Source organism: Quercus lobata, chromosome 1, assembly GCF_001633185.2.
Source record: "Quercus lobata isolate SW786 chromosome 1, ValleyOak3.0 Primary Assembly, whole genome shotgun sequence".
NCBI lineage: Eukaryota > Viridiplantae > Streptophyta > Magnoliopsida > Fagales > Fagaceae > Quercus > Quercus lobata.
In genome coordinates, this window is record NC_044904.1 from 35,375,723 (window position 1) to 35,396,610 (window position 20,888).

The following is a 20,888-nucleotide window of genomic DNA, read 5'->3' on the forward strand; positions in this document are numbered from 1 at the left end:
CTTGATAAAAATTAAAAAGAGAAAAAAAAAATCTACCTTTTACATAATTAATGACGTGTTCCGGATATTATAAATTATCTTTTTCTTTTCTTACAATAAGATTTCAACATAGAAGAAATAAAAATAGATTAATTCCTTAATCTATTTGAACCTTGGACCAGAGTGCATAAGCGCTAAAGATTTAATGACAAAAGATTCATTGGATAAGTGTTAGGTCCTGATGATGATAATAATAATAATAATAGTGAAGGTGATTATTATGCTACAATGAAAAGAGACAAATGCACAAAAACAGATCCCTTGCGAATAAATATTGACCAAAAGAAGCAGAAGCATCAAATATTCTAATTGCATTGAAATACCAAATTATGCCTGCAATAAAAATGAGACATCTGCCTGGAAACAGAGATGTAGTTGTCGGACAATACTATAACAATTATTCACTTATATATATATATATATATGCCTCTCGAGAGGACAAAAGTATTCAACTGCCAAAAGCCATGGATTCATCCAAGCACTTTTTCTTTTTTATTCTTCATCTTCTCTTCATCACAGTTCCATCAATACAAGCAGCCGCAGCAGAGTCAAAGCTCTTCAGAGATGAAAGATTAACTCAAGCTAATGGAACAAAATTAATTATAAAATACCTAGAGTTCACATATGTAATGATGGAGTTTGCTTTGAAAGCTCCTGAAACAATTTCTGTCAAAGAAAACTCTTTATTAATTACTAAAGTAATTTCTATATGCCATTTTTGGAAAATTACTCTGTCAATTAAACTTAAGAAATTCTCTCTATTGCCATCATCATCATCATCATCAAATTTTCTGTCTGTGGGGTTAGAAAATTCTTTTAAATTTATTATTTCTACAATATTTCACTCATTTATGTCTGTGGAATTTTCTTCTTTAATTTCTTTAATTTCCTTTTTTCCCATTTTTGCTTCTGTCATTAAGTCTTGTAGAGCTACTGATTTTATTTCTACACCATCTTGTTTTATTTTCATTTTTTCCCTTTCTTTCTTGTCTTTTTCTTTCTTTCTACAATCTGTAACATGGTATCCATATTTTCTACACCTAATACAAGCAATAGGTATTTCTATAGAGTCTTTCAATTTTAATAAGTATCTCCTGTATACCAATTGTATTCAGGGATACAACCCCAATCATGAATAAGGACCAAAATGTGTACTGGCTGAGCTTCCATATAATAGCTATTATCCCAGGCTGAAAGAGTACTCCAGATTAGTATTTTCATATAATTAAGTCCTCCAATCTGTGCGGCTGCTACTCGGATGACATTGGGAAATAAACTAATCTGATTTGCAGAAGTTATGGTTAATTTGCTGATAAACCCTGCTTCTAGCATTTCAAATAGCCACAAAGGATCACAAATTACTGGATCTTCTGTCTTTGTATTGATAAGTAATCTCGGATAGAGATTGTATCTGTCTTCTAGTTGACTACTTTTACTACACTATCTCTTTCTATCTCTTTAGTATCAAACTTCCTACGTATTATTTCATTATTTTGTCTTTCATACAATTCTTTTGAACTATCATTATTATATCTAGGACTATTATTTGTTTTTTCTAAACTATCATCTTTTTTCTCTTTCTTTGTCATGTTTCTTTGTTTTACTATGTCTTTTCCTATATCTAATTCTTTACGTAGAGTTTCATCTTTTGAATTGGTTTGTTGACTTTCTATTCTTTCTATCATTTCTTTCATCTCTTTTACCATTCCTTTTTTTATTATTTCTTTATTATTATCTGTCAGCCATAATAGCACCATATGATGATGACTCTAGTCAGCCATATTACTTGGCTTTGTGGCGGAAGTATGGGTATCTCATTGACTATGTCAACTTTCAGTTCTATGCCTATGAGAAGGGGACAACTCTTCCTGAGTTTATTACACACTTTGAGACCCAGAACACCAATTACAAAGGTGGTAAAGTCTTGGTGAACTTTGGTACGGATGGAAGTGGGGGTCTATCTCCTGATAATGGATTCTTTGAGGCTTGTAGCCAGCTTCAATATCAAGGTAAACTTCATGGCATTTTTATTTGGTCTGCTGATGACTCCAAGAAGACCAATTTTTATTATGAAAGCAATCACAAACCTTTTTGGCAGCTCAAAATGATGGCCTCTAGTGCAGGATAAACAAAGGAAAAATAGGCCATGGCCTCAAGGGTTACTCCTCATGTGTTATTGTTGCAACCTTGTTTAATTTAGGTTATTTGATCATGGAAGGTATTAGTATAAATTAAGGGTCATGATTAAATTTCATTGTTTTGTACTCATCAAAAAAAAAAAAAAAATCATGATTTTGTCTTTATATAAATAGAAAATTATGCAGTTACTGTAATAGCTTGTTTTTTACTACCAATAAAAAATTTTGTATTTATCTGGAAAGTTATATTGAGGACCTATGGACCCATGGTCTGCTTGATTAAATACCCAAGAAGAGGTTTTTCTTTTGTTACCTTTAAAAAAGTTAGGTTTTAATTTACAATTGAAAGTAAATTTTTGTCTTATTACTCTCCTGACAACATCATTTGGTACTAGAGTTAGTCATACTGTGTCAATTGTGAAAAATCTAAGATTGACCCTATGTGTTAACTATCAGATTAATAACACATTAATTATTGCTTAAATCCAGAGTTAACAACTCACCAATTAATACATCACAGTAATCACCACAATCCAAAAGGCAATAAAGATCCAAAAAACACATTGATTTGGTGATGAAGTGGAAAAGTTTTGAAAAACTCTTCAAAAGAAAAACCACTCCGAGAAAACCAAACCTGTTAGAAATTTCATTATAGAAGAAACAAATGCAATCAATCTATACTTACATAACCTTTTACAGACTAGACTCAACTCAAAACCTCAGCAAGCAACCCATTTGCCTACTGCCGCAGTAGCTCCAAAACTTGGGAATCCTTCTCTAGAACTTCCTCCATGAACAATTTCGTCCACATCAACCTGAAACTCCAATGCTCCGAGGAACTCTCTGGTCTGTGGTTTGAAAAAACACTCACAAGGAGAAACTCTATAAGAAACTCTAAAGGAGTAACGCAAGGGAGATGATTTTTGAAGTTTAGTCTAAAGAAAATTACTAGCACGGCTGCCTCCCACCTCAAAAGCCATGCATCAAAGGATGTTCAAAGGTAGGTAAAAGTTTAGGTTAAATAAATCTTCAATTAGAATTAGAACTAAAAAATTCGTTATCTCACTTGAGTGAAGGTCGCACAAAGTCTTTGCCTGCTTTTGATGTTCACATGAACAAGGCCTGAGTTCGCTCAAGTGAGCCTTCTGAACTTTGTAATCTTCAAGTAGCTTTTTAGTGAAAACAACACCCAACTAAATTGCAATGATTAGAACCCTCATTAACACATGTTTTGATACATGGAATTTTCCAACACTAAGAAATAGGTATCAGACGTCGACCGCAACTTAAAAGCCAAGAGTTCATTGGCTTAACCAAGCAGAAGAGATGTTCTAAATGTAATGATGATGGAGCAACTTATGTAGAAGATGCTAGAACTGCATAGAGACCTGAACAGGTAAGAGTTGAAGACAATATATTATCATACTAAGTGGCCCTCACAAATATAAATCTGGGTAAATCCTAGTCTGCTAGGCCAAACAGTTGGTCTATTCAAAAGTAAATAAGCCTGTAGAAAATCAAGAGGTGACAATAACTGAATTGAAATCATCTCCTGCATTTCATGTTACTACAATACTTACTGAATCAGGCAATAACATTAAAGCAAAACTAATGACATGGTACTTGTTTTGCCAAAACTGTGGAATTCCCATGGTATGAGGCAACACACACAATGGGAGGACCAAAAGACAACCCATAGACTACAAATTTAGACTCTTAAAGATTTCCCAATGATTGCTTAAAAGTCAATAATTTACCCTGGACTCTGGAGATGTGAATTATCACATTGCCAATTACAAAAATTATTTCAAGAACCAGTACGTCATTAAGCAAGCAATTCTTACCATAAAAGATGATCCAAAGAATGCAAATGATATAGCAGTATCTGCATGTAGAGGTGATACCACTCCATACATGTTCCTTCCACTGATCAAGTTATGCCATAAAGAACATAATTCAATTGTATTTTCAATCCAGAGAGCACCCCCACCCATCGTCTCCCAACTTGGGAGGTAAAAGAGGTTGATATGCAGAGAGTGAATTCACACAGAAGAGACATGCCCCTTCCATTTGCACTCCTTCACCGGCAACCTCTCCATTTTGCAGTGAGTTTCTAATCTGCTTGTTTAGATCTACTGAGTATTGGTTGTGCTTGTGAGCGTTCCTAACTGGAATATTATAAAGGTCATACTTATTGCACAAAACTCCCACTTTTCCGGGTTCTTGGATAGGTCATGTTAGGCAACCTTATCCCTAATAATTTTTGGAGAGGCTTATTCCCAGACTCAAACCCTCAACCTCTTGCTTTTGGTGGAAGCACTTGTCATCGCATCAAGGCCGAACCTTTTTATCTGTTCTAAATTAGATTCAGGTTACTTTTATCTTATGGACTAGTCATAAATTTTTATCCCCTTTTCTGTAATCAATTTCTGCTGCTATGGTCTCATCTCTTCTATTATAAGTTGTAGCGGTCCCCCATTTACAACGCTCGCGTCTTCAAAACACCTTTGGTTGTCACTCACTGCCTAGCAATCCCAGCAGCCAACCCCCACGGTGTCATAAACTTCAGAAACAGTCAGTACAGTTACACCTGTCACAAAATAAAAACAAAGCAAAAATTTCTACTTTACAGTCCAATTCGTCAGCATATTGGACCACTTAGCTCTCATGTACGACATAGAAGCCATTATGGACCCTATGATAAGTTTGTCCAGCATCCTCAAATAAACCTTCTTTGTCTTGTCCACAAGCCGGTGTACATCTTCTAAATGGTCTGCTATTTCCACCTTCCACAGCAATTACTTTCACAAATTTGAGCTACTCCCTTCTTCTTAAACAAGAACTATGGCTGCCACCAGCTTAAGCTTAATTGTAGGCTACACCAAAGAAAAAAAATAATAATTGGGATATTGGCCTCATGATAAAAGAGCAAATCATGCAGAGGTTATTGGTAATTATGTCAAATTTATCAGCAAAACTTGTAGCCTTATCTTGTACTTCGAAGATAAAAGAACCTACTAGCACCTTTGCAGCCCTCTCTTTTGCTTTATACCATTCAACATTAAAATGTATTCGCCATCCAGAATATATTGCAAAATCCCTTTGGATCTTTGCTTCCTCCCTGCTCATTTTCTTGGCTGAACACCCAATGCATTGAGCTCAGTCATACATATTTACATTTTTAAGTGTTAGGAAAGCCAGAGCTATCATAATACTGAAAGGCAGATTTCATATGAACATCCAACTTGAACATAATGGGTCTCATCCATTCATCTCACTCAAATCACTTGATAGAAAATAATATAAAATCTTCCTTTCACATAATGAGTGTAATGTTGCCAATAGTAAAAAATATCTTTCTTTTTTTCCTTGCAATAAGATTTCAATTCAACATAAAGACAATGCTACCATCCTAGTCCTTATCAATTAATCATTGTGAAAATTAGACCAATGTTCTTTAAAAACATTTTCTTGTAAACATGTGTTCAAGTGGGACTTAGTCTCTCCAAAATTGCAGGTTAGGTTAGTCTCTCCAAAATTGCAGCCTTGTTCGCTGATTATTGCTAGATTACATAAGCACTTCATAGTTCATAAGTTTTTAACACACAACTTCACTCTTCACTCCATTCATATTAGTGAATTCAAGCCAGTACACTTTTTTTTCATTTTTATTATATTTTCCCTCTCATGGAAGCTTACGTGTAGATTTCCTTCTTTTTGATAGGTAATAGGAAGTTCTATTGAAAAAAAGTAGCTTATGTGTAGATTTCCATCAGATGAAACTATCAAAAATAAAGACATACACTCTCAGTCAAACAAATTATGCCATTCAACATAAGTTTCAATTCCCTTATATATTTTACATATAGAGATGATATCCAATACAGATTTCATTAATAAGACAATCACAAAAATCAAATTACTGAATTTTAGTTTGAGGCTATGCTCCATTAATTCCTTGATCTATTTAAACCTGGGACCAAAGTGCATAAGCACTCAAAATTTAATGATAACAGATTCATTGGACAAGTGCTAGGTCCTGAAAATAATAATATTGAAGGTGATTATGCTCCAATGAAAAAAGACAAATGCACAAAAACAGATCCTTGCAATACATGCTGACTGAAAGAAGCAAATAGCAATATATATATTAAAAAAACATTTATGAAATTAAGCTTCCAACAAAATGAGACATCTGCACAGAAACAAAGATGTTGACAGATAATATTATAACTATTATTCACTTAGATATATACCTTTCAAGAGGACACAAGATTCAACTGCTAGCCATGGATTCTTGCAAGATCCTTTTCTTTCTTATTCTTCATCTTCTCTTCATCACAGTTCCATCAATCCAAGCAGCCCCAGCAAAATCAAAGCTCTTCAGAGAATACATTGGAGCTGAGTTCCAGGATGTTACATTTTCAGATGTACCCATCAATCCTTATATTGAATTTCATTTCATTCTCTCCTTTGACATTGATTATTCATCATCTTCCCCTCCTTCCCCCACAAATGGTGACTTCATAGTCTACTGGGACACAAAAAACCTTACCCCTTCTAATGTTTCCTCCACCAAAGCCGATCATTCAAATGTCAAAGTAGGCTCTGAGTCTTGGAGGAGATACCATACAAGGACAAGATGTACACTTCGAACCTACATCAATTGACTCTTGGGTTACAAACGCCATTAAATCAATAACTCAGATAGTAAGAGTGTATAATTTGGATGGAATTGACATTGATTATGAACACTTCACTGCTGATCCCAATACATTTGCTGAGTGCATTGGAAGGCTTCTGTTAAACCTAAAACAAAGTAAGGTTGTGTCATTTGCATCAATAGCACCATATGATAATGACTCTGTTCAGCCATATTACTTGGCTTTGTGGCAGAAGTATGCGCATCTCATAGACTATGTCAACTTTCAGTTCTATGCCTACGAGAAGGGGATAACTATTTCTCAGTTTATTACACACTTTGAGACCCAGAACACCAATTACAAAGGAGGAAAGGTCTTGGTGAGCTTTGGTATGGATGGAAGCGGGGGTCTATCTCCGATAATGGGTTCTTTGAGGCTTGTAGCAAGCTTCAACGTCAAGGCAAACTTCATGGAATTTTTATTTGGTCTGCTGACAGCTCCAAGAATACTGGTTTTCGTTATGAGAAGCAATAACAAACCTTTCTGGCCAGCTCAAAATGATGGCTCTCTAATGCAGGACCAAAAAAGGAAAAAAGAGGTCATGGGTTCCTCCTTATGTGGTACTGTTGCAACCAAGTTTATTTCAGGTTATTGCATCATGGCTGGAATTAGTATAAACTAAGGGTCATGGTTAAATATTAATAGGGTTTCATGGCTTAATCTTTGAATAAATAGAAGATTATGCAGCTATTGTAATAGCTTATCTCTTATTATTGATAAAGATTTAGCATTTAGCTTGGAAGTTCTATTAAGAACCTATGATTTTCTTGATTAAATACTCAAGAAGAGGTTTTTCTTTTCTTTCCCTATAAGAAAGTTAGGTTTCAATGGACAATTGAAGTAAATTTTTGTCTTATTGCACTCCCAACCATGTGATGCAAGAGTAAGTCATACTATGTCAATTGATATAAGAGCAGAAATCAATCTTTTTTGTCAAAGGCGCCTCAAAAATCAAGAGCTCCTAGACTTAATCAAGCATAAGAGATTTTATAAATGTAAACGATGATGAAACAACTTATGCAGAAGATGCAAGACCTGTTAGAGATCATACAAGAGCCCAATTTGAGGGATCAGAAGTTGACAACCATTACTGTTGGAGAAAATATTATTTGAGCTAAAACTCAGTGGCAAACAAAAAAGAGAGAGTTGAAAAGCATTGTTTTGACAACTAGTGGATCGAGGAAAATCTAATCCAAGCTTGAGAATCAGTTCTATCCAGCCCAAGGAGAACTGATGCCGGACAGAAAAATTATTTATATATTAAGTAAATATAAGTCATTAAAAAAGCACTGAAAGGGACTCCATCCTAGTACATTAAAATTAAACAAAAGAAGTGCTAAAAGAGAAATAAAATAATAAATGTACAAATCTAGAAATCATATCGTTTAGAAAATCCAATACGCAAAATGAAGAGAATGGCATCGTAATCAATGCCCATTTGCATAAGGTCTTGAGAAATAAAAGGCAGTGGTGAGACAGAATCTCCATGACGTAGGCCTCTATTACTATTAAAAATACCAATAGGAGTTCTGTACTCCAAAACAAACTATGGAAATAGAATATTCCATCCATCCCCTCCATTTTCTCCAAACCCACACCTCTACATAATGTACAACAAGACAGCCCAATTGAGGCTTTTTCCAAATTAATTTGAACATTACCCCCAAGTTCCCAAGCTTCTGTTGGCTGTCCAAGTATTCATTTGCTACAAGAGATGAATCCAGTATCTGGCTCCCATAATAAAACATTCTGACTATTGGAAACTACCTTTCCTAGCAGTACTTGCCTCCTCTTTTCGGACGAAGCTATTAAAATTAAAAAAGGGTCAAGTCTCACGGATCACATGCTAAATAATAGCAGCCTAGTTTATTTTAGGTTTCAATCTTTTTTTTTTTTATTCATGGGTACTGCATTGTTTGGCCAAGAACCACCCAAGTTTTGAAGGGCAGGTTTCTATAGAAATAAAAGGATAAACAACCATAGGCTCAGCCTGGTTGGCCATGAAACATTCAATTTGTCAGAGATTATGGTTTTTGGGTGAATTAGTGACACTAGAGAGTCAATTTATCACTAACGCAACACAGTAAATACAAAAGTTATAGCTTGGAATCATTTACAAAAGCAACTGCTTGCTAGCATATAACATTTGATAATTCTAAAGCATAGATGTAGGCCAGCATTGTCCCCAAACCAGCAGAATCATTGGTCAGGTCCCAGCATTTACAGTTCAACTAGCCAGTCCAATGGAAAAATAAGAGACTTGAGACTACATAATTGAATATTGGTTTGGATCCAAATCCCAAACTTCTGAGATTTCATACACACTATTCAGTTTTACAATTGGAAGCAGCAACCTGCAAAAAGGGCCCTGAATAATTTATCAGGCCTGGACCTGGACTCAATGGAAATGCCCCAAGAAAACCGATCAAGCTGCGCCATCAACTATAGCTTGTCTTATAATGGATTCTCAATTAGAAAGAAACACTGGGACTCAGGCCAACTGCTAGCCAAATCCCAAGATAAAGCAAAGCAGGAAAAGCACAAAATAAGATTTATGATTATAAGAAAGGAGTACCTCTATCAGTTAATTTCTGAGGTAGAGTGGACTGCTTACTTATTAATCTGCTCATATTACTTCAATCCAAAATCTTTGAAAGAATGCCTCCTGGCTTCTGGGCCCAAGCAAACGCCTCTTCCTCCAAGTCCAAAATTTAAACAAGTCCTTGATCGTCCAATGTCATTAGTGCAAAAGTTTCACTCAGTTAATCACTTACACCGTATATAATCTTTTAAAGCTTTGAGGAAATCTCAACAGTGTGGAATAAAATAATCTGTGCCCTACAGAGAGGGTAAAGCATACAACGAAACAACATTGAGTTTGATATCTTTTATTGCTATCAACCGCTAAGTATACCCAGGAAAGCAATATTAAAGGTTTTAAGATGTAGCATAAAGTATGAACAAGAAAGGAAGCACTTTTGAGCATGACACTTTTGGAAAGGCATACACCAGTAAAAATGTAAAATAGATTTAGATTGGAAATAACAAAAATTAATGAAAACAAAACACTGGATGATCATTTTTGACATTTATTAATTGTGATGAATAAATAAACAGGGAAAAGTCTAAGACAATATAGTAGTATACCAAGTAGCCCTCACAAATATAAATCTAGGCAATCTTTACTATGCTAGGCCAAACAGTTGGTCTGTTCAAAAGTACTTAAGCATGTAGAAAATCAAGTGGTGACAGTTACTCAATTGAAAGCATCTCCAAAATCTCATGTTATTACAATGCTTACTGAATCAGGCAATAACAATAGCACAAACCTAATGCCATGGTACTTGTTTTTCCAAAAACTGTGGAATGCCCATGGTATCACAAGTCACAACACACAATTGGAGGACTAAAAACCTACCCATAGACTCCTAATTTAGGCTCTCAAGATTTCCCAATGACTGAACTAAAAATCAATCATCCAATCACTCTGGAGTTGCAAATTATCACATTTCCAATTACATAGATTATTTCAAGAGTCAGCAAATCATTAAGTAAGCAATTCTTACCATAAAGATTATCCAAAGAATATAAATAATATAGCAGCATCTGCATGTACAAGTGCTACCACTCAATGCATGTTCCTTCCACCAATCAAGTTATGACATCAAGAACCTAATCCAATTGAATTTTCAATCCAGCTAGCCCCCTACCCACCATCTCCCAACATGGGGGAAGAAGAGGTTGATACAAGGACAGAATTCAAAGACAAGAGAAATACATGTTCCTTCCACCAATCAAGTTATGACACCAAGAACCTAACTCAATTGAATTTTCAATCCAGAGAGCCCCCCACCCACCATCTCCCAACATGGGGGGAAGAAGAGGTTGATATGAGGATAAAATTCAAAGAGAAGAGAAATGCATGTGCCTTCCACCAATCAAGTTATGACATCAAGAACCTGATTCAATTAGAGAGCCCCCACCCACCATCTCCCAACATGGGAGGAAGAAGAGGTTGATGTGAGAATAAAATTCAAAGAGAAGAGAAATGCATGAGTTGATGCAAAGAAACAGATGAACCTTCAGTGAATTGGGTATTGATATATAATTTATTTTCAAATGAAAATTAAAGATCTTCACTGGTGACCTCTCAGTCCTGTAGAGCATTTACTAAATAAATAATGATGGTTTAAGGATTGATGGAAAAGCAGCAAAAAGGAATATATTTCTTTGCTCACTCTGCAACTATAGATTAGAGACTGCATTATTGGATAAATTGTATGCTGTTTTTTCTTTCTTCTTTTAACCAGGCATATAATGCATGCATTTAAGCTTTGGGGAAATTGTGCTATGGGTACAATGGCACAATCTAATAAAATATCAAGAAATTCAGAAAATGTAAAGAATAATTTGTGGAAGCACTATTCAACCATGAAAATAAAGAAGTCGGGCTCATAAATTTGTGAAATTTTCACTACTTTTTGACAGTTGAGTGTAAATACGTACAACTAAAGCTAACCAGCTGATTGTTTTGCTGATATTTGTACTGCTTTAGAGCAAAACTATATAGATTAGAGCACATTATTGTGAGTTTGCTTCTAGACAGACAAAGAGTGGTTAAATATCTCCATTGGTATTTTTGAATGAAGTTTCTTTATTTACTGGGGATTTGAGGATTCTCTGCAATGTGAAGTATACCTACAATTTGGTTGTTGGAAATAATGAAGATATACAAATGCTTGAATGTTCATGATGTCATAAACTGCATAATCATTTTTCTTTTCATAATATCTTGGAGATCACTGCTTCTACATATGTAGTAGCATTAAAGTTTTGCAAAATCTCATGTACTAACCAGATATGTTGTGACCAATATTATCCAAAACGAATATGCATTAAAAGTGAGAAAAAAACTGGATAAAGGTTGAAGCTTAATAAGATAACAAAGCCCAAGGCATCATACGATAATTTGAAGATGAAGCTATGAAACAAGTTCCCATAATTCCAGAACTTCGATAAACTTCTTTGCTATAAATCAGAAACCATTAAAACTAAAACATCTCAATGACAACATTACCTAAACTGACAATATCCATTTTTTGTAGTATTAAAAAGATAACCAAGCAACCAGATGCAGTTAGAACTTCCATCAGCATATAATGGCGAAACAGTCTCCAAAACGCCTAAACAATAACGTGTACAACATGGCACATAATGTAAGCATTAAATAGAACTTATAGCTCAAGTGAAGAACAACTTCCTCTAACAGACTATGTAGTAAAGGTGGCTTTGTATTTCACTATGCTAACATTAACATTCACATGCTCAATTCATCAATCATAACACTGTTATTGTGCTATTCAATACACTAAAAAAACCGAAGAAATAACATCAACCATAAAAAATATTTCATTTCAATCAAAAGCTACCAAGAAAAATATACTCTCAAACGTTACATCAAAAACATGATCCGATACTAAAATAAATTTACCCTTAAGAATCGATTGAGCCTACGAATTGCTTCGTAACGAAATCTCCACGGGTTTCCAAATACAACACCAATCAAAATTGATTGCTAAAACACCTAATTTAAGTCAAAATTAGCTCAACTCAACCAGTTTTCCTCCTCTTCTTCTTGTTCTTGCCATCCACTTCCACTTCAACCTCCTCGACACTCTTCCTCTTCTTGCTCTCCTCTTTTTTTACTTCTTCAATTCCAATATTATTCTCCTCCTCAGCTTCAATCACATTGTTCTCATAATCACCACCATCATTTTTCTTCTTCTTCTTCTTCTTTTTCTTATTCTTTTTATTACTCTCTGGCTCTTCCTCAATTACCATTCTATCCCCACCACCTCGAACATTTTCGATATTATCATCCTCATCCATCGCCTTCGCCTTCTCCTCCTTCTTCTTCTTCTTCTTTTTGTGTTTTTTTCTATCACTCTCTATTTCCAAGCTAGTTTCCTGGTCTCCGTGACCCGACTCCGCGACCCGAACCGAATTCTCTCCAACATCGACTTTCAGCTTACTCTCCACACCTCCGTTATCCGCAGGGGTCAGGTTCGTGCCAAAACTATCAATACTCTCCGGACGAAGTCGTTTTTTGGGTTTGTGACTCGGAGCTTGACTCACCTCGATACTCTGAATCCGTGTCGAGTTAACGCCGACGGTATCACCCTCGCTGAGGAACTCCGATTTGGACCAATCGCTCGTCCGGTCGGAGCCCGGAGCTCTTAGCTCCTTCTCGTGCTGTCTCAACTCCTTGAATGCAGACAAGGCGCGTCGGAGGTAGGCGGAGATGACCGGCGACGCGCCGTTATCGGAGGCGACGAAGGTGGAGAGTGTAGTAGTCGCCTTCTTGAGAGAGATTGGCTTCGACGAGAGGACCCTCCCTGAGACCGTCTTCATCGTTGTTGAGGCCATGGGTTTAGGTTTTGGTTCTCCAGGGTTTGAGTCTCTGTGAAAAGAAAGGGAGAGATTGCTAGGGTTTCAGGATTTATGAGAAAAGCTTCCGCCGTTTTTTTGATATTTGGGGGTGGTTTTCTGGGTCGGTTAGCCACGTCAGCTTGCTGTACTTTACAAGCGGAAACTTTCTTGAAAAATTGGCCGAATTTACTTAAAAAAATTAAGAGTTAAATACTATTTTGATCCTTATATTTTATTAAATTAAAAGTTTATTTTTCACTTCTAAATTTTTTAAAAATAAGATTATTCTAAATTTTGTAAAGTGTGTTTTGAATAGTATAGAAACAAAAATAAGAATAGAAAAAGAACTTTTTTAATAGTTTAAGGATAAAAAATAAACTTTTAGTAAAATTTAAGGACATAAATAAAATATTTTTAATAGTTTGGAGATGAAATAAGAACTTTTTAATAGTTTAGGAACAAAAAATAAACTACTTAAAGTTTATGAATGAAAAAACAAATTTTTGATAAAGTTTAGGGATCAAAATAGTATTTTATCTTCAAAATTAAAAAGATAATTATTGTTTACCCAAAAAAAAAAAGTATTATTTATACTTTAAACAAATTGTGAAAAAAATAGTAATAATCAATTAATTCAAATAAGTTACAACAAAAATTGTAATTATAAAATAACTGATTAATATTGAAATTAGGTAACTAGTTTTTTACTTTATTAATTTAATTCTTGAGCTAATGAAACCAACAACTTGTTAAAAATAACAAATGTCATAAGGGCATTAATTTAGAAAATATTTTTAAATAGTTTTTGTGAGAAATTAAAAAAGTTATTGATTTTTTTGTCGGCTTTTTATACTTCTCATAAAAGTAATATCAAAAATAAAATTGTCAATTAATAAATGCCCAAGGACATCTGTTAATGGAAAAAATATTTTATATTAAATGATATCATATCATCCGTATCAAAATCCAATAAACGAGAGACATATGTGCAAAATTAACTATCCAATAAACGAGAGACATGTGTTAGACTCTAAACTTTTGCAAAGTGGCACCTCCCTTTGAAGTTTCTCTACAATCTTCCAACCTAATTACCTAAGTTTACACCATGCCTCTCTCTCTTCTTTATGTCGTTTAGCATTTCCACCATTTCAGCATTAAAAACCAAAAAGAATTAAGCACTAATAATTAATAACTAATGAGATCGAGATCAAGGATTTATAAGAAAGCCTCTGCCGCTTTTCGATATCTAAAGGAGGTGCCCTAAAGCAACTCATTTTTGTTGTCCTCATCTCAATTCTCAAAGATTTTCAAGATAAATTTTGTAGTTGTTTTGGCCAATTGATTAGCATACCTAAATCCAAATTATTCTTTTCATCTAATCTTAAGCGCCAAGAAAAAGATCATATATCTAGTATTTTAAGTGTATCCACATAAACCAAATAGGAACATGAGGTAGCCCCATTTTTACATCAAGAAGACAAGCGAGTTTGTACCAATTTATTATTAATAAAACTAGAAAAAAAGATTGAAGGATGGCAAACTAGGTGCTTATCTATAGGTGGGAGAGTTATGATGATTAAATCCAAAGCAAATACAATTCCTATTAATTCCATTTGAACTACTTTACTTCTTGGAAAAACTTGTAAAGAGACAGATATATTAAATAGTGGTTTTTTGTGGGGAGACTCTACTCTTCATCACACTTGTCATACCATATCTTGGAAAGTGATCACAAAACCCAAAGAGGGTGGAGGTCTTGGTATCATTACCACTAGACATAGGAACCTAGCTCTACTTATGAAAAGCTTGGCATTTATGGACATATCCAAACTCCTTAAAGCCAAGTACTTTCCTAATAACACCCTAATGGATACCCACTCCTCTAGAAATTCATCTCATATTTGGAAAGCTTTTCAGATAGGTGGTAAATGACTATTTAAAGGCATGAGAAGCACGATAATTGGATACTAGGGGGAACTCTCAGCCTTTCAAGTATCATATTAACGGCCCGTTATCCCATGTAGAAGACTAGTATGGGTCAAAGAATGGAATGTTCAACATTATTAGAACCCAACCACAACCAAACCACAAAATTTGAGCTACTTGGCAACAATTAAATAAATGAAAGAGAATATTTAGGTTCAAAATTACACAATGGGCAATTTACATCAATATTTGGAACACACCTAGATAAATTCAGCTTTGTTGAGAGTATATTAGTAGAGCATATCAGAGTAGTAAATCATGTCGTATCAATTTAATTTATGCCATGTCAATTAATAACCTAATTTTTTTCAAAAAAATTTAAAATAGATCTCTAAAGTCTAAAAAATTACATAAACTACAAAAAATAAAAGATAACTTAAGAGTCAATTCCTAGGTTTGTTTGGAGTTAGCACAAAGCAAAGGAGAATCTCTACAAATCAACAATTAGAATTTGGCTGAAATTAGTACCAAATTATTAGGAGAATCTCAAGAGAAATTTTGATTCCATTAAAATAATCTATTTTGATAGGAATACAATATTATGTGTGGGGCCCAAATAATTTATGGGCCGGGCCCATTTACCCGTGAGGAGGCCAGAGGCCCAAGCCGAGGAAGGCTATGGCCCAAACTCGACAGGATAGCCTTGGGATTCAGCCGAGGACAGTTCAGTCCTCGGCAGACCCAAAGTCCCACCAAGAAGAGGGGTAAAAACGGTATAAGACTAAAACTAGGAAGAAAAATCTAAAATATCAAGGGAAAGCTGCCCTTACTGCTATTTAATACTCTGAACCTGACAGAGCCGTATTCTTTGACTTTTACAACCACCCCCAGCGACTTTGGGTATGGGCTGATGGGACAAGTATCAGTCTTGAAAAAGTTGACCCTATACGTGGACGAAGGACAATGAACACAGGCAGATATAAAAGGAAAGATAAGTAACCTAGAGAGGGGACTGGGAAAAATGGCCAAAAACCAGAGTCTCCCAGCCCACCTCCAGGAGAAAGATTCCAAGGGTGAAGACAACCTAGCCACGAATGAATACCACGAAAAACCCACCGCCTAGCGACCAAGGCCTAGCCTTTCAAACCCACACTCTACAAATGATATTGTTTGGGCCTTTTTACGTGCGAACCCGACACTGTTACGGTCCGCCGCGAATCGCGTCCTTACAATTGGCGCCTTCTGTGGGAAAGGCTTGTGTGTTGGCATAGGCGGTGGGTCGAGAGATTTCCCTTGTCATTTCTGACAACTGGTTATAGAGTTTTAGAGTAAAGTTCTGCTAGGGGCTATGCTTCTTGACTAGGGGCTACGCTTGGTAGCGTTAATCGCCCGGATAATTCTAGGGGCTTGGCCGAGGAGCTAACTCCCCTAAAGCCAAGGTCCAGCGCCAAAAGAAACTAGGTTTTGGATAGAACCAAGGCATTGCATGGTCCACGGACTCAAGCCTATGGGGAAACCAACTACTTGGATGAGGAAAACTAGGTTTTGGACAGAATCAAGGCATTGCATGGTCCTCGGACTCAAGCCTATGGGGAAACCAACTACTTGGATGAGGAAAACTAGGTTTTGGACAGAACCAAGGCATTGCATGGTCCACGGACTCAAGCCTATGGGGAAACCAACTACTTGGATGAGGAAAACTAGGTTTTGGACAGAACTAAGGCATTGCATGGTCCACGGACTCAAGCCTATGGGGAAACCAACTACCTGGATGAGGAAAACTAGGTTTTGGACAGAACCAAGGCATTGCATGGTCCTCGGACTCAAGCCTATGGGGAAACCAACTACCTGGATGAGGAAAACTAGGTTTTGGACAGAACCAAGGCATTGCATGGTCCTCGGACTCAAGCCTATGGGGAAACCAACTACCTGGATGAGGAAAACTAGGTTTTGGACAGAACCAAGGCATTGCATGGTCCTCGGACTCAAGCCTATGGGGAAACCAACTACCTGGATGAGGAAAACTAGGTTTTGGATAGAACCAAGGCATTGCATGGTCCACGGACTCAAGCCTATGGGGAAACCAACTACCTGGATGAGGAAAACTAGGTTTTGGACAGAACCAAGGCATTGCATGGTCCACGGACTCAAGCCTATGAGGAAACCAACTACCTGGATGAGGAAAACTAGGTTTTGGACAGAACCAAGGCATTGCATGGTCCTCGGACTCAAGTCTATGGGGAAACCAACTACTTGGATGAGAAGAAGATTGAGTTTTTGTAAGGTTGGCTACTTAATAACAATTCTAAGTTGCTCAGTCCTCGGCTCAAAAACTGTAAAAGGTTAATGCCAATAGGAGTGTTAAGAAAATGTTGAAACGCGTCACTATTTAATAGCCTAGGGGGCTGTTCATTTTGCGGGTGATATGTCCTCGAATGGTTACTTCCTACACTGCATCGTGCATTAAGCTATCATCTCGGCCAATTTTGGGGTAAGTATCGTTTTTTACAGGTCGGCATTGTTGTGCCAAACAACTGTATTAAGGTTATGGTGATATCTTTTTCTTAGCAAGCATTTTGGCCCTAAGTGTCATTGATTCAAATGCTATATTACTATATCGAAAAGCACTTATCAATACATAATAGCGCCTTTCTCTTGGATAAGGGATTATGGCCCCAAATATTGTACTCTAAGGTCGGCGGTATGGTACCCGACCGACTCAATAGACCCATCATAATGTCCTTTCTTTTCCTGCCTAATGAGAGTTTCAGCCCTAAGTATCTTTTGTTTGATTCAATATTATTAAGCCGGATTGTTTTTATAAGCGCAGAGCAAGATCTTTCTATTAACTGGGATTTTGTTCCTAGACGTCGGTCACAGTTTAAAAAAAAATCTTTTCATTCACAAGATTGTATGTCTATTCATTGCTTTATCATCCCGGAAATATAGAGATAGAGTATGTGAAATAAAGTGATAACAATTTTCATTAATACAAAGATGTATTACAACGTACAAAGAGGGGCTTAAACAAGCCTATACAAAAGGTAGATTGCCAAAACAATAAAAACAAAAAAAACAATACATTAAGTAAACGGTCAGGTCTCTTTTTAAACTCGTCTCCGAAGTCCTTCCAAACTCTGCCTCAGTAGTGCCCATATCGAGAGAAGGACCTTCTTCAGAAGAAGATGGAGGAGATGAATGAAGAAGATGGAGGAGATGAATGAAAAGAAGGAGGAGAAGAAGAGAGAAGAGAGAAGAGATGAAAAGAAAGAAAAATGAGCAAAAGAGGGAGAAGGAAAAGCACCAGAATGGATCTGGTGGTGGAAAGAAGAAGAAAGAGAGGCAAAAGGAGACACCAGTGAACGAAGAGAGGAAGAAGCAGGGGCACTTGGTCCCTGCCTCAGTCCTGACTCCTAGCACACTGGTGCCATGTTAGGTATGCTCATGAGAGAGCGGTTGGTACTGATAATAGGTGTCCTCGACTCAGTCACGCCGGAAGTTTGACGTGACGAGTCCCTGCTTCGGATTTTGGCTGAAAGAAAGGCGAGGTTGATTTTGAGTCTTCGCCATCCCTGTCCTGACCGAGCCATTACGAGCTTTATTGGTACGTGGCGTTTATGGGAGGGGTATGGCTCCTTCATTACTCGTTGTTATGGTAAAGCGTATCACGATTTAGTGTATAAACTAGTGGGTAAAATAAACTCTAGGGGAGGCCAAGTATTTCAAATCTCAGAAGGATGAGAATGGACTCTTTACAAAAAACAATAACCTCCTACCTTCTCTCTTATACGGAGGGTGGAGCGGGAGGCATTTAATAGGTTCAGATCTCCAAAGGAATCTGCAAACACAAATATGCCGGTTCCACTTCTCCACCTCATCAAAAAAAACCGTCGAATTAAAGTAGTCTCGTAAATAGAGGTCATTAAAAGCGCGTTTTGGATAACCAAACGGCAAGAACGCATCAGGAGTAAAATTAAAAAACTGACTCGTAGACCGGTGCGTTTCCTGGGCAGATGGAGAACCGCCAGCATTAGTGAAAGGCTGAATTGAATAAGTCATAATAAAAGCTCGGTATTACCAAAACCCCCATTTCCAACTAAGAAGTTGGATAGCAGGGTTTTGAGGGGCTATTGTGGGGCCCAAATAATTTATGAGCCGGACCCATTTACCCGTGAGGAGGCCAGAGGCCCAAGTCGAGGAAGGCTATGGCCCAAGCTCGGCAAGATAGCCCTGGGATTCAGCCGAGGACAGTTCAGTCCTCGGCAGACCCAAAGTCCCACCAGGAAGAGGGGTAAAAACGGTATAGGACTAAAACTAGGAAGAAAAATCTAAAATATCAAGGGAAAGTTGCCCTTACTGCCATTTAATACTCTGAACCTGACAGAGCCGTATTCTTTGACTTTTACAACCACCCCCAGCGACTTTGGGTATGGGCTGATGGGACAAGTATCAGTCTTGGAAAGGTTGACCCTATACGTGGACGAAGGACAATGAACACAAGCAGATATAAAAGGAAAGATAAGTAACCTAGAGAGGGGGCTGGGAAAAATGGCCAAAAACCAGAGCCTCCCAGCCCACCTCCAGGAGAAAGATTCCAGGGGTGAAGACAACCTAGCCACGAATGAATACCACGAAAAACCCACCGCCTGGCGACCAAGACCTAGCCTTTCAAACCCACGCTCTACAAATGATATTGTTTGGGCCTTTTTACGTGCGAACCCGACACTGTTACGGTCCGCCGCGAATCGCGTCCTTACATTATGATTATATAGGAAACCCTAATTCTAATTCTAATCGAATAAACAAACCTAGTTCAAAATGACTTGAAAAATCTCAATTATTAAATTACAAAAACAATTGACTCTAGAAATTAAATTACAATACTAATAAAATATAATTGGAAAAAATGCCCACATACTCTCTGAACTTTTAGATAGTGACCATGACACCCCCTAAACTTTTATTTTAACCAATTTAATACGTGAACTTTACACATTAGCCAAATTGGTACTTCCATTAGTCAGCTGTTTCTTAAGCTAACACTCTAGTCACCTGACAAGAACGTGGACTGGGTTTAGAGAGGCCAAGGAGAGAATAAGGATATGGATGGCACCGTTCGTAGTCTCACTGGAGATTGAGTTCGTGGTTCAACCGCCTATCGCGCCATTCATGATGTTGTCAGAAGGTTGAAGCCGAAGTCAGTTTTCTCTCTTTTGTGCAAGAGATAGAAATAGGTTGATTTCTACACAAACAACGATAAGGGATTTTCTGCATCCTAATTTTAATTTTAAGCTGATTTCTATCAATGATAAAAAAACACAAATTTTCATTGGCTTGATCTAATCCAAGATTAGTGAGCAACTTGATTTTTGTCCTCCGTTGAGCAATACAAGGCTAAATTAAATTTTTTAATGTTTAATGCTCCATTTTTCAAAATTGCTGGTATTGGCATGTCCTGAAACTTATGAAGTTAGAAATTTAATTTCTTTATGGTTCATTCTAGGATAAACTTGTTGTTTATATGTTTGACAAAAGAGCAATATATGATTGACCTGGTCTGGAAAAATTGATCTTCATGGATACCAAGAAAGGATGTGATTAGATCACCCAGAAGCTTCGCATGGATGTTTGGCCAGCTCTTTCAATTCATGGA

General features: G+C 36.7%; 1 protein-coding gene, 1 long non-coding RNA gene and 1 pseudogene across 2 annotated transcripts; 1 reads left to right on the forward strand and 2 right to left on the reverse strand.

Annotated features, from left to right (window-relative positions):
* Positions 1-3,712: 3,712 nt before the first annotated feature.
* Positions 3,713-6,403, reverse strand: LOC115988542. Its single transcript, XR_004091567.1, has 2 exons — positions 5,202-6,403; positions 3,713-5,053 (listed from the first exon to the last, which is right to left on the reverse strand). It is a non-coding gene; the product is annotated as an uncharacterized LOC115988542 (long non-coding RNA).
* Positions 6,404-6,455: 52 nt separating this feature from the next.
* LOC115988525 lies at positions 6,456-9,446 on the forward strand (annotated as a pseudogene).
* A 2,763-nt stretch (positions 9,447-12,209) lies between these two features.
* On the reverse strand, positions 12,210-13,466 carry LOC115988534 (protein FAM133). The gene has a single exon (XM_031112107.1). It carries the CDS (start codon positions 13,304-13,306, stop codon positions 12,491-12,493), a length of 816 nt encoding a protein of 271 aa, XP_030967967.1. The 5' UTR covers positions 13,307-13,466; the 3' UTR covers positions 12,210-12,490.
* Between the last annotated feature and the right edge of the window lie 7,422 nt (positions 13,467-20,888).

What these genes read in the sequence shown, in the direction of transcription:
- LOC115988534 (XM_031112107.1), bottom strand. Translation starts at nt 13,306, where the DNA reads ATGGCCTCAACAACGATGAAGACGGTCTCAGGGAGGGTCCTCTCGTCG.